General features: G+C 45.0%; 1 protein-coding gene across 1 annotated transcript in view; it reads left to right on the top strand.

Annotated features, from left to right (window-relative positions):
* The window catches only part of man1a2 (mannosidase, alpha, class 1A, member 2), a 162438-nt gene that overhangs the window by 68694 nt on the left and 79819 nt on the right, over nt 1-13925 (top strand). Inside the window, exon 5 of the mRNA XM_083921419.1 lies at nt 12643-12761. Coding sequence (XP_083777545.1) covers nt 12643-12761 — 119 coding nt within the window. The remainder of the gene's footprint in view (nt 1-12642; nt 12762-13925) is intronic.

The following is a 13925-nucleotide window of genomic DNA, read 5'->3' as shown; positions in this document are numbered from 1 at the left end:
TTAATAGAAATATTATAGTGCGGTGAAGTAGTATAGAGCATTCAGTTTGTGGTAAACTCCCTTGTAAATATCCAGTTTGCCAACCTGATCAAAACTTGCTAGCCATCGTCTGTCGCAATGATCGCAATGAACCTCTGATCACACAGAGAATGTTGCAATGTTACATGCCGTCAGATCACAATAGACAATTATCCCTTTTTTAATCCTTTTTTTTGCCCAGCCCTGATCTTCTCCTGTTAGCAATAACCAGTTTAGCGCCACTTTGGATGTGTTGGTCTCCCACATAGCGCTGCACTTTGGTCGGCACATTCACAGTACAAAAAGAAACTAAGGGCGCGCTCACACTGTCGTTCTGTCCCGGGCCAAAACCGTTTTTTCAGCTAAAGCCTAGTACCTTTAAGCAGTGTGAGTGCACCCGTTCCGCGCATAACTGCCGACAGCGGGCCGACAGCGGGCCGCCCACGGCCCGCTTGAAAGAGGTGGGCTTTAGCGGAGCCGTTTGCATATGTACGAGCACGAGCGTGCGCACGTGTACGTGTAGGAGCACGAGCCCTACGGCGGTAGCGTTATGTCCGCCTGTTCGGACATGTAAATAGAAGGACGGACCATGTGCGGACATTTAACAACAACAACAATGGCGGCGAAAGGTTCACGTTGGTGTGATGCGGAGGTGGAGTGTTTACTGCAGATTTGGTCGATGAAAAGATTCAAAAACAGTCGACAAGACGCACAAAAACTCTGAGGTCTGTGGAAAGATTTGGAAACAAAGCCACACACACGCGATCAATGTGTGTGACGTGTTACGGCGTGATGGCGTATGGACAGCAAGAAGCATTGGCCGAGGCCCAGGCAGTGTGAGTACAAACGGGGCTGGGGCGCGGGGGGAGAGGGAGGGGGGACAAGTACCTTAAAGCCCTGGCTGAGGTGCGGGAGGACAGTGTGAGTGCGTCCTAAGGTGAGAATCGAATTCTGGTCCCAACAAGACGTCTAAATTTCCTTCCGAACTCTTTCGACTCGACCCTCCCTTACTCCCCCCCTTTCCTCTCAGATTAAACTTTCAGCTGTGCTGCCGCTGCCAAATTGGACGGGAGGGAACAGGAGGATTTGTCTACCGAGCCCAGCAGAAATGTGCATAAGCCCTTCAAATAAAATAGGGAAAGTTTTATGAAAAAACACATTACCTTGTAAGTTCATACCCGCAGGCTTTGGTTGTTCTTTTTTATTGTTCATCTTTGTCACCAGATGATGATAAAAGCTGCGGTCCACAGAGAAGTGCCACTGAATAATTGGATGAGTCACTTTGGAATCATTACCCACAATGCAGCTCTACATAACTTTGAGGCTATTAGGGTTTCTATTAATATTGATATAACTAGTCTGTTACAGAGTCGACGGTTCTACACACGCTTTGGTGGCAGTGGGAAGATGTGAAAAAGTAGTTCCTTTGTTTACCTAGTTGGTCCTACCACCTGCTTCATGTTAATGTCACAGCACTGGAAATTAAAAACAGGACTTTGTGACATTTGTTATGCATGTCACAACTGAGATTTGGATTTCACTAAATTAATAGTTTTACGGTTTTCTTTAATATTATTGAGGTAATTTATTATTGGACTCTATGGAAAGGAAAAAGACACAAAGATTCTCTCGGTCCTGCACATAAAACATGTCAGCCGACTTTATATTGAAAACACAGGGTTCTGCATGTACTCAAATAAAACTGGAGTTACATCCAGGTACCCTATTTTCCGCACTATAAGGCGCACCTCAAAACCTTCAAATGTCTCAATAGCCGACAGTGCTCCTTATAATCCGGTGCTCCTTATATATGGACCAATATTGAGCCACAACAGGTCTCGCAACTACGGTGAGCAGCCGCCGACTCTATTTTCCCCCGTAGAAGAAGTAACGCACGGTGCATGTTGAGATATATGACTGCGTGAAGCGTGCCGTTTCATTTCCATGTGTGTGTTTGTGTAAAGAGCCCAAAATGGCTCCTGTTAAGAGACACGCTTACGACGCAGAGTTTACACTCAAGGCCATCAGTCACGCAGTAGAACACGGGAATAGAGCAGCAGCCAGAGAGTTTAACATGAACCAATCAATGGTGCGGAAGTGGAGGAAGCAACAAGACGACCTGCGCCAAGTAAAGAAAACTAAACAGAGTTTCAGAGGCAACAGAGCGAGACGGCTGCAGATGGAGGACAAACTCCAACAGTGGGTTGTTGAACAGAGAGCAGCAAGTAGACGTGTCCGTATGATCACTGTTCCACTGAAGGCAACAGCGCTAGCACGCAAACTTAACATCAATGAATTTAGAGGCGGTCCTTAACGTAACCCCAGCCTCGACTGTAGCGTCTGTTCTATGCGCCTTATAACGTGGTGACCTTATATATGAAGAAAGTTTCAAAATAAGACATTCATTGAAGGTGCGCCTTATAGTGCGGAAAATATGGAAACTACTATCCACGCAAGCTTGAAAGTGAAATAATCACATTGTTGTTCAATGCAACAAACTGTTACCTTGTTATGTACTCGTCTGTAAATGTTAATGACAGTTTTCATATTGTGTTGTCAATATACTGCATTTGCTGCTGGTTGTATGGGATAATGGAAGAGATTGTGACACAAACCAGATCGAGAAGAAGGAAGAAAAAAAAAAGCAACACCAGCAATGGAAGTGGGAAACTACCAAAATACCCGCAAGTGAGAAATTGAAACCACAGAAAGCCAGAAACTTGAGAATGAGAGAAAGGAAATGCACCATTGTGAGGAGAGAAAATAGTTGTGTTAAAGAGAGGATTAGCATATCGAACATGAGACGAGAGGACGTTGGATTGAAAATAGATCATCTTAAATAATCTATCCGTACATTTTGCAGCTTGGTTTTGTAACATTTTGCAATGTATTTGGCTGAGATCAATGGATGTAATCAGAGTTCTGGACATGCCCGTCAGACGACCTTGTGTATTATACTGTTGGATTTTGAAGGATTTGCTGACCTTTCTCTCGCTAAGCCTGTGAGTGCACTCAACCCCGCCTCCCCCCCTCGACGTCATCACTCACATCTCTACCCACTTTCCCTGTTTCTCCCAAATTACTTTGATCAAGTCATTCTTTCCATTAATCTGTCAGCTTCACAGACCTTCTTTCAAAAAACTCACACTGGATATTTTAATCAAAGTCGACCCGCTGCTTGTGAGGGGAGCACAAATTGGACATTTCAAAGACTTCATCGCAGTAACACAGTGTACAAATGGATACACGAAGGCCAATTACTTCGCCAGTTATCAGTTCAAAGCCCCGCATATTCCCTGTCACAGTTGGACAGGTGGATAATGTAGATGGCTTCTTTGGGATAATGAAAAATATTCTACTTACAATTCAGTGGCGAGTGCTCTGTTGAAATATGTACTGCTGTGTGTACATTTCATTGACTAAATACGCGCTAGAAAGCTTCATCTTTTGTTCAGAATCAGCTGCTTATCACAGGTAACCGGCGCAACTTCCTTCTCATTCATCCCCACAGCGTCCACACAGTCGGACGCTCAGCTTCTACTGACTTCAATGGGGAAGCGTAGAGCGGGTTATTCCACCGCAGCCAAACTAGACGCTCAATTGGACAAATGCTGGGCTTTGTCCCGCCCGTCAGACACTCAGCGTCTCTGGGGGTCTATGGGACAGTGGGCTGGCTCGGACGCTCTGCTTCTGCATGATGATTGGATGAGCTGTCTGAGGCGGAATCCTTTTTTGATTGACAGCTAAACGAGCGAATCAGCGATCTTGAAGAATAAACATCCAGCGGAGCATTTCCCAAGTTTTTCATCCCTTTGTTCTGAACTGATCCAGAGACTTTACCGATCCCCAGAGACTTTGTCTTTGTTGTTTGTGTATCGCGAGTCTGTTCTGTCACTCTGCGGTTCCTTTCCCCAATGAGCGGCGGCAGCTGCGGAGCTTCACCCCCCGTCACTCACACTCACACTCACAGACGGTCCCAATTCACAGTAGCCTGGCGCAGCAGCTCCAGCTGGGCCAAGGCCGTTTAAGCAGCCTACCTCTGCTGCCATTGAGAGGACACTGGTCAAGTCCCTGGAAAAGACGCCTAGTTGGTACGACAAAGTCACAGATCACTTTCTTGAAAAGGAGCGAAGGGTAGAATTTACATATAAACCAACACACACACGTACTGTGTGATGTAGGCCAGAAAAATGAGCTTCCCCTCTACTAGAAAGACCAGCAGCCGCCCCTGATACAATTCTACTTCCCCTGTGTCCTTGTTGGAAATTGCTGCCCTGAAGGAATACGGGGTCTTCAGTTGTTGACAGTGATGCTTAACCTTGTTAAAATCTCCTAAACAAATAATCTTTCACACTGTTTTATAGTAAACATTAGACAAAAATATTCTCTTTAGGGCATTCCAGCTTTTAAGTGCTAGGGAAATTGTGTAAAAGCTGAAGTGATGCACTCATTGACTCTATCTGTTTGTGCAGCTGTTGTGTCCAAAAACTCAGAAGATAAAGTGCCTCCAGGTTTATTACAACTCCACTCCACAGTGAATAAATATATCCACATAGAAGATGCTCTATATGCATCCCTGTAGAAATATTCGAGGAGTATAATAAAGGATTTACTGCCTATGGAATTCATGCTCAGTGATTTAGTCTAATCCCGGCTTGGCTTGTCATGTTGGCGTTCAGTTGGATATATTGTATGTAATGTAGTCCTACCACATGTGGCGCTGAAATCCAGACGAGGGTTAAGTTCATCCTTTGATGGATCAACTTTACATTTAACAATCCAGTTCAATCCAATCGTTTTTATCTAGAAAGCACAATTTTAAATAAACACAAAGGTTTCCAAAGTGCTGTACAGAAAAATAAAACCATAAAACATAAAAAAAGACCAAATTCTAAAGGTAAAATACACAGTAAAGCAAATAAAATACCTCGCGCACATAAAATCAACAACCTACGTACAGCACACACACATTTAACCTTTACACATTGCTTTAACACAAGCAGCATGCGTCGCATTACACTACAAAGTTGTTTGCTTCCTTTTCTTTGTACAGACACATGATTACATTCAAATGAGTCATTCGTCCCACACCGCAGATCAACAGACTCTTCTAACTTGAAACAACCACGCTGGAATACAGTCGGCGCCATCCAGCAATCCACAAGTAAAGCTCGGCTAATGTTAAGATGTGTTCAGGTGAATCATTTTCCCTGTTTAGCTAACCGATGTCCAAGGTCCCAATGATCTCACCAACGGCATTAATCCAAAACACAAATTGCCCATTGGACCGTAAGCCCAGCAGTCCAACTGGCCTTTATCCAGAACAACAAGAGCTCGGACCCGCTATGAAAATACACACTGGAGTCGGTCAATGTTAACATATTAAAGTTACGCAGTTGGTACTCCTAAATCATGTGTGTCTTTGTGTAAACACCTAAAGAAATAGTATTAATTTAGCTATATGGCAGAATATATGAGGCTCATTTAGCTTATTGTCGCATTTCACTCATTTGTAGATTACTGTTTGGACAGATATTTCAGATATATGGCTTTAAGTTAAGTTAAGTTATTGTTTGTTTATTTGATTAATATTAGGCAATATAACACTATATTTAAGTTAGGTCTGTTGTTATTTGGGATTTAACCTCTAAAACTATATTGTCTTGCTGTTCACTTGCAAGGCATGTAACTACCTGTTGAAATATAATATATATATATATATATATATATATATATATATATATAGGGATTGTACTAATTATTACCATTATGTCTCTTCCAGAACCACACACATCCTCATTTAACTGTAATAAATAATCAAAAGGAACATAGTTTCTGGAGTGCATTCAGACTCATGCCCCCTAGTGGCCACAACCTTCACAACCAGTCGAACTCTACAGTCCTTACCGGTGCCCAAACAATGACCATGTGAACAAACATGTTGTTAACCAGATAGCAACACATTTTTACAGCTGCTGATGTATTTGTCCTCTGCAGATAATGAGCAGAGCCCTGATGTCGTCGTTCGATCAATGGTTATTGTCCATTTTTGTTTTCTCCAGAGAGAACGAGAAATGAGCTGTAGGTGCTGCGCCCGTCTCCCCATACAGAGACTCTTGACTCCGCCTGTGTGTATACGGTGTGCCGTATTCACCTGGAGACTGGCTCTGACACGGCCCCGCTGTGGCGCGATCTAAGAGCGGAAGTCCAAAGATGGCTTACTAAGGCCCTTTGACACTGCACCTGGAGACAGGCATTTATGCTGGGCTTTAGTCGGGGAGCTCATGTTGAGTGGAGGGCCCGGTCGGAGCAGTCACCCTCTGAGGCAGAAAACAGAACATGGCAGATGTTTCAGGCTGGTGCCAAATAAGTTGGTAACCAGTTGTCCGGTGCCAGCCAGACTGGTCTGACTCTGGCCTGGGGATGGCTTTGTTCATTGCAGCTGTGCTCATTACAAAACAGGCTTTAGTGCCACAGTGGACCTGGACGAGAACTACACAGTGCAGCAGGCTGTGACAGTGAGTGTTAACTACTTTAATCTGACGAGGGCCAACGTGGTGGAACAAAGACTGTAGACTGTGGCGTGTATACAAAATAATCTCTGAGATAAAAGTTGTTTTCATTAATATTAATAATGGTTATTGTTTTATATCGTAGTCTGGCTGACGACTGATTTTGTTTTCTTACGTAGCCTAAACAATTCATTCATTCATTCATTCATTTTCCTCGTGGGGGGTCGTGGGGGGCTGAAACCAATCTCAGCTGACATCGGGCGTGAGGCGGGGTACACCCTGGACAGGACGCCAGTCTATCACAGGACACATAGAGACGAACAGAGACAAACAACCATTCACACCTACGGGTGAGTTAGTGTCATCAATGAACCGAACACCTGCACGTCTTTGGACTGTGGGAGGAAACCGGAGAACCCGGAGAAAACCCACGCAGACACGGGGACAACATGCAAACTCTACACAGAAATCCCAGTCGGGATGCGAACCTGAAACCTTTTCGCTGTGAGGCGACAGTGCTATCCACTACACCACCGTGTAGCCCTGCCTAAACAATGTCAGTGTTAAATAGTTTGTCCAGCCGACCTCATTGTATATAATAATCTGCAGAGAAGCAGCTGAGCAGGATGTTAATGACCACTGTTATAACCAAGTTTAAGGGTTCGCTGCTGAAAACTGGAATATCGTGTATCAGTTTAAAAGGCCACTTCACCCAAATGACTAAAAGTGTATTTTCTCATATACCTCTAGTGATATCTAGTACTATCGGTTTTATTAGCCCAGTTCATGAGGTATCCATCTGTGATACTTTTGCCCAATAAAATGGATGTGAGTGGAAGAAATAATCTCTCTTTTGCAAGAAACAATTCCTCTGTTATTCTGGATAATGCACAGACCTCATAGTGAACCTGTTTCATTCCAACTACTCTCTTGTAGGCTCTGTGAACACTGTGGATTGCTCGTGGAGTATAATGTATTCTAAACAAAACTATATATTACAAAGAAGATAGAGTCTCCGCTCGGCTTTACAGTTGTAGTTGTGTTGCGTGTTACAAAATGTAGGCAGAAGGAATGGTAACAAATGTGAAAAGGCTGGTGCAGAAGGTTGTGCAGAGGGCGTCGGAGGGAGCGCAACAATAAAGACTTGAGACCGACTTGGACAGAAGGAAGAAGGCCGACAAGAAAATCAGAGAGAAAGGTGTCAAGTGAATACGAGAGAGGGAGGGCTGGAAATGCAGCAACTCTGGAGCTTAGTCCAACTGTGTTTTTGTGAAGAGAAAGCTTCTTTCTTAGCCAGGCTTCTGACTCCTGCTGAGAAACACACACACACACACACACACACACACACACACACACACACACACACACACACACACACACACACACACACACACACACACACACACCACACACACACACACACACACACACACACACACACACACACGCACACACACACACACACCTGAGGCCTCCATCGACTCCCACTCCTTTGGCTTTCAACACGGAGAGAGAATGGAGGCTGTATAATGACATCACGTTTCCCTGCCTTGTGTGCATTCATACCAGAGAGCGGTGAAACCTGAGAGATAGTGGAAGAGAGAGAGAGAGAGAGAGAGAGGTGTGTGTGTGTGTGTGAGATTGTGATAGATGGAGAGAGGAAGTCAGAGAGTGAGAGAGAGTTCAGTTAAGGTAGAAAGTGGTGTGTGATGTGAATCCAATCAAAGGAAAAGGAGCACAAGCATGTACCTATGTTTAGATAGTTAGCGTTTGTATCTGAGGGTGTGTGTGTGTGTGTGTGTGTCTATGTGTCTGTCTCTGTACATATGTGCGTGCGTGACTATGCGGATAAATAAACCTCATCCAGGCCAATCTGTCTCAGATAAGCAGCGCCTGGCAACCCAAAACCCACCTTTTTGGAAGTGCCAGATGAGCTTCATTTGATGCATTTGGCATCGTGTGAAAGGGCGGCGACGGCAACAGACAGTGTTGTGCTCACAAGAAAGACAGTGAAACAATACAAGTCCAACCGCGTGGACCGACGGCAGGTACGACTCACATTAACAGATTCAGCAGCGCCGGAGAAATGCACCTTCAAAAGGGTGAAAGGAGTATTGGTGCATCAGGGTTTCAGTGCAGAATCACAGGAAGATTAGGAAAAACCACAGCGAGACAGTGATAAATGAGAACAAACAGATGGTTAGGTAGGAGGGGGAGGGGCAGATGAAAAGATGGAGGCTGTGATGGAGCAGAAAGGGGGATGGAGATGAGGCTGCTGCAGGTGCAATCACAAGGTTATATCCGAACATGAAAGTGAGCTGAACTTTTATTTTGAGTCAGAGAAAAGCAACAAAACTACATGTGGAGACTCTCTTTTTGCTTTGAAGTCTCAGCTGAGAAAACAATTTAGGGGAGGTGATAAATAAACGAGGACCAGGTGTCGGTGGGTAGGTTGTTACAGACAGATGGGAGGAATATTCAGAGTATGCAGAATATTTGCCATTTTTAAAGGGTTATCGCACAACTGTCTGAATTTTTTCTTCTTCAATAAAAATCTCTAACGTGTGTTTAAAAGCTACACAAGTGGCAACCTCTAGGGGGCAGAAAAATGCCCAACTGTACAGCAGAAATAAACACGTTTGCAGCCTGATACAGAACTGGTTTTGGTCTCAGTGGCTAATTTCTCCGTTTATGACGTAACTCACCCCTTTTAAATGATATTAAAGCTTAAAGTTCTGCATAATTAAGGGCCACTTCGAGTGACAGGAGGGTGCCGTCACAGGTGGCACACACTGTAGGATTCATTCGGTCCGCCTCAGCTGCATCCACGCTCCACCTCCATCTTTTATACAGTCTATGGTGCTACGTGGACATTCATATATCCCTACAAACGGACTTTAGGTCATTAGGGTTGTTGTTGTTAGTCGGCTATTTTGGGGATTTCATACACTAAAGAATGAATATATGCACCAAAAGATGAATCAATGATAAAAATAATAGTTTACAGCCCCAACCCTGTGAATGTTCTCATTTGTCCAGGTCATCGTTATCCACAAAGCAATTTCAGTCAAAAGCAACTAGAGTCCAAGCTGGGACTGGACCAGGGTCCAGGTCCTAGCCTGGTCCTGGTCCTGGTCCGGGTCCGGGTCCAGTCCCAGCCTGGTCCTGGTCCTGGTCCTGGTCCTGGTCCTGGTCCTGGTCCAGTCCCAGCCTGGTCCTGGTCTGGTCCAGTCCCAGCCTGGTCCTGGTCCTGGTCCAGTCCCAGCCCGGTCCTGGTCCTGGTCCTGGTCCGGGTCCAGTCCCAGCCTGGTCCTGGTCCTGGTCCTGGTCCAGTCCCAGCCTGGTCCTGGTCCTGGTCAGATGCGTACATGAACTGATGAAGTCTCTTGGACGAAAGCTGAAACGTCTTCCTAGACAAATAACCAAGTCCAGTTGCTTTTGACTAGATTAGGGATACAGCTGTAACCTGAATGCTTATTTTATTGAACTAATGATCCACTAATAAGGTTAAATTCCATTTTATTTGTAATATTGTATTTGTAATATTCTGATGCTGTCTGCTGAGACATGCACTTAAAGAGTTAAGTAAAGGGATAAACACTTTGAAATAGACTTATTTATAGATGTATTTTAGAAGGAAAGACGCGGCTCAATAGCGTAATGTTAATGCCATATTTTCACTTTAGATGTATCATTGTTGTGAATACACAGGAAGCGCTGCGGTCAGGGCCTGTTACACAAAGCGTTCTCTGACTGGAGAACTTTGACAGGCTCTATCTTTGCCTCCACGGTGTCACGTTGCCTCGACTGCTTGCAGCGTACCTGCGGGTGATGGAAGTGACAGAAGGGAGGGAGACGGGGGGTTGTGTGGCGCAGCAGAGGGGGCTGCGCTCCACCGACAGTCGGGCCAATCTGTCAAGATCCGGCAGGCGGCCAGGGCATCTTGCTATCAGCCCGGCGTGCCTGACTGCAGTGTATTTTTAGAGTGATTTAGAGGTTCCTGTCTATAATGATAATAACGCTGCAGCTCCAGCGTGAAGCCAGACGCTCTCTTTTTCAGTGGAGCCGTAGATAAGAAGGGACGGTGGGGAGGCTCAGGAACTCCAGCGGCACACGCTGGAGCTGATACGAAACAGGGAAGGATTTAAAGGGCAGCACCACTGACTTTTACCAATAAAATATGCCGTTAATTTATGTGCATCGACCTGAACCGAATACAGTGGGCAGTCGTAGAGGGGACCAAGATGATCTGATGAGATCCCACAATAACTGCTGCATTGTTTTACATATTAATGAGGAGGTGAACTACTTTCATTTTAAGATACGTGGTTTTGTTTAACGTAACGGTAAGGGTGTGGTGATCAAACAATGTTACGTCGACACAATACATGTTTAATGCCAAAGATGTGCATTAAAGCTGCAGTAGTTAAAAAGGCACCAAACCCCCAAAAAAGGCCAGAATTTGAAGTACAGTGAGACCTCTTCCTGTAGCTCTCCCCTCTCCGTCCTGAACCAATATCAACGATCTCGCTCTCTGAAATAAACTCTGACTGGTCCTGTCACCTGTTCCAGTTTCTAAAGTCTGAAAACAGAGCTACAGAAGTCTAGTTTACTCTAAGAACACTTTTGATGAAGGATTATTACAGATAACTTGCCCAACATTGCCAAAACATAAACTGCCTAACCCGCAGAGCTCATTTTTCACCCTGTACTCTGTTGCTCTGTTATCCCACTACGGGGCATCACCACAACTAAAGGAAAGACAATATGGATGAAAAACCCCACTCTGGCTAAAGGATAAAGACTGTTTGTAATTGTTATATTCAAATCTGCCACCCTGGGCTGCACGGTGGTGTAGTGGTTAGCACTGTCACCTCACAGCGAGAAGGTTCCAGGTTTGCATCCCAGCCTGGGGCCCTTCTGTGTGGAGTTTACATGTTGTCCCCGTGTCTGCGTGGGTTTTCTCCGGGTTCTCCGGTTTCCTCCCACAGTCCAAAGACGTGCAGGTGTTCGGTTCATTGATGACTCTAAATCACCCGTAGGTGTGAATGGTTGTCTGTCTCTGTTCGTCTCTATGTGTCCTGTGATAGACTGCCGTCCTATCCAGGGTGTACTTCGCCTCACGCCCGATGTCAGCTGGGATCGGCTCCAGCCCCCCCCCGACCCCGACCCCTGGATAAGCGGTTGAAGATGAATGAATGAATGAAATCTGCCACCCTGAGGGGATCCATTGGGACTATACATTCAAAGCTTGAAGTATTTGAAAAAGCACAACGTAAACTGTTGTTGTGAGTTACTTCTGTTGAGATAACTGTCTCTTAGAGCTGGAGTCAGGGAGTGGTTGACCTCCGCTGTAGTTATATTACAATGATGGACTGTATAAAGAGTGGAAACACAGCAGCGAGTAGCTCAGCAGTGCTGCCTGAGTTGTACATTAAAGGGTAATAAGGAACATTTCATTCCTCCGATGCACAAAGTAACTATAATATCTGCAGGTTTATGGGGCAGTTGATCAATGATAATGAGACTGTACTTTCATATTATCATCTAACATTTCTGGCTTTCCAAACTCTTCCCTCCTGCTAACAGAGAACTGTGTTATACTGTAAATACAGCAACAGTTTTCAGCTGTAATATCCGTGATATCCAAACCATGCCTCTCAAGTGAATGAGGCAGAAGGATATTTAATTGTGTGACACCTTTGATATTCTATCTCTGCGCTAATGGGCTTGTTTTCTTATCTCTCGTTGAAAGACATTGACCCAAATGTGTCGGTTGCAGATTTCTGTAACTCAGAGGATGTGGAAGAGTGAAGAGTTCACAGGTGTTGGTGGAAAAACCATTTAAGGGCTGTTCAGATATTAATTTGAATCTTAAATTCCAAAGTTACACACCTGGAGGGCACTGAACGTCCACAGCTGCATGTCCAGTTTGACCCTACCTTGCAGTTGAACCGCTGCCTCTCGAGCGTTTTTCAGTGCTACAAACGTCTTCCTTCCTCTTTCACAAATGAGGCCTATTGTGTTTTCTGATTAGTTTTCGCTAATGGGTGACAGGACAAATTAATCTCCCTATTAATTCCCTATTTGTTTTACTGTGTGTCTTGTGCAGGCAATTCCCAACTCGGGGCGACCATCGTGGATGCCTTAGACACCCTCTACATCATGGGTCTGCACGATGAGTTCAAGGACGGCCAGGAGTGGATCGAACAGAACCTGGATTTCGGAGTGGTGTGTACCTAAACGTCCTTCTATCAACACATTTAAAAATAACATGTCGCCTCACAGCGAGAAGGTTCCAGGTTCGCATCCCGGCTGGGCCCCTTCTGTGTGGAGTTTGCATGTTGTCCCCGTGTCTGCATGGGTTTTCTCCGGGTTCTCCGGTTTCCTCCCACAGTCCAAAGACGTGCAGGTGTTCGGTTCATTGATGACTCTAAATCACCCGTAGGTGTGAATGGTTGTCTGTCTCTGTTCGTCTCCATGTGCCCTGTGATAGACTGGCGTCCTGTCCAGGGTGTACCCCGCCTCACGCCCGATGTCAGCTGGGATCGGCTCCAGCCCCCCCGCTACCCCGACAGGGACAAGCGGTTGAAGATGAATGAATGAATGAATGAAGAATAATCTTTAAACTAATAACATAATTATACTTATTTCACAGTTAATCTCCTTGCTTGATTCCCACTCAGTGACGAATAGAAACAAACACGATCATCCCTCATCTTTTGCTCTGTCCAGTTTTAACTCCCCTCTCTCATTCCTCTCTTTTCCGTCTCGTGTCCATCAGCTCTCCTCTTTTATTCCTCTCTTTCAGTCCTCCTCCTCCCATCACCAGCCTCCTTCCTTCTGCCAATCACCTCGTGTTTTTACCGTGTTCCTTGCGTACTCTTACGACCCATCTTACCCTCTTAAACATTTTTCATTTCCTGTTTTGTTTTCACCCTCAATCTTCCCTCTCTTGTCTTTTATAACCCAATTATAGTGTTTGTATTTCACCAGTTTATCGTCTTCAATCCCCCCTCGCCAATTTTCCATCATTCCTTTGCATATATTTCTTTCTCTCTGTCTTTTGACTCTTCACACTCTCTCTTTATCCACCCCTTCATCATTCTCCTGTTGTTGTTTTCTTCCTATCTATATGTATCTAACTCATTTTCCTTCATTTCTTAGATATTCCTCACTCTGTTGCTCTGCATTCACCCTTGTGTCTCAGCTGTCATCCCTCTCTCTTCCCTTCCTCTCATCTCTGCCTCCTCTAAATTTCCCTTGAAATCATTATTCCGTCCATGCCTCCTACTTGCTCTCCTCTCTTTTCTTACACCCCGCCTGCTCCAATGTCTGACTCCCGAGCTTGTTAGTCCCCCTCCTGAGGCAATCACAGGGCAGCTAGCAGGTAGG

Source organism: Echiichthys vipera (assembly GCF_963691815.1).
Source record: "Echiichthys vipera genome assembly, chromosome: 10".
Lineage (NCBI taxonomy): Eukaryota > Metazoa > Chordata > Actinopteri > Perciformes > Trachinidae > Echiichthys > Echiichthys vipera.
The sequence above is the reverse complement of the archived record's forward strand: the minus strand, read 5'-3'. Positions and strand labels throughout refer to the sequence as shown.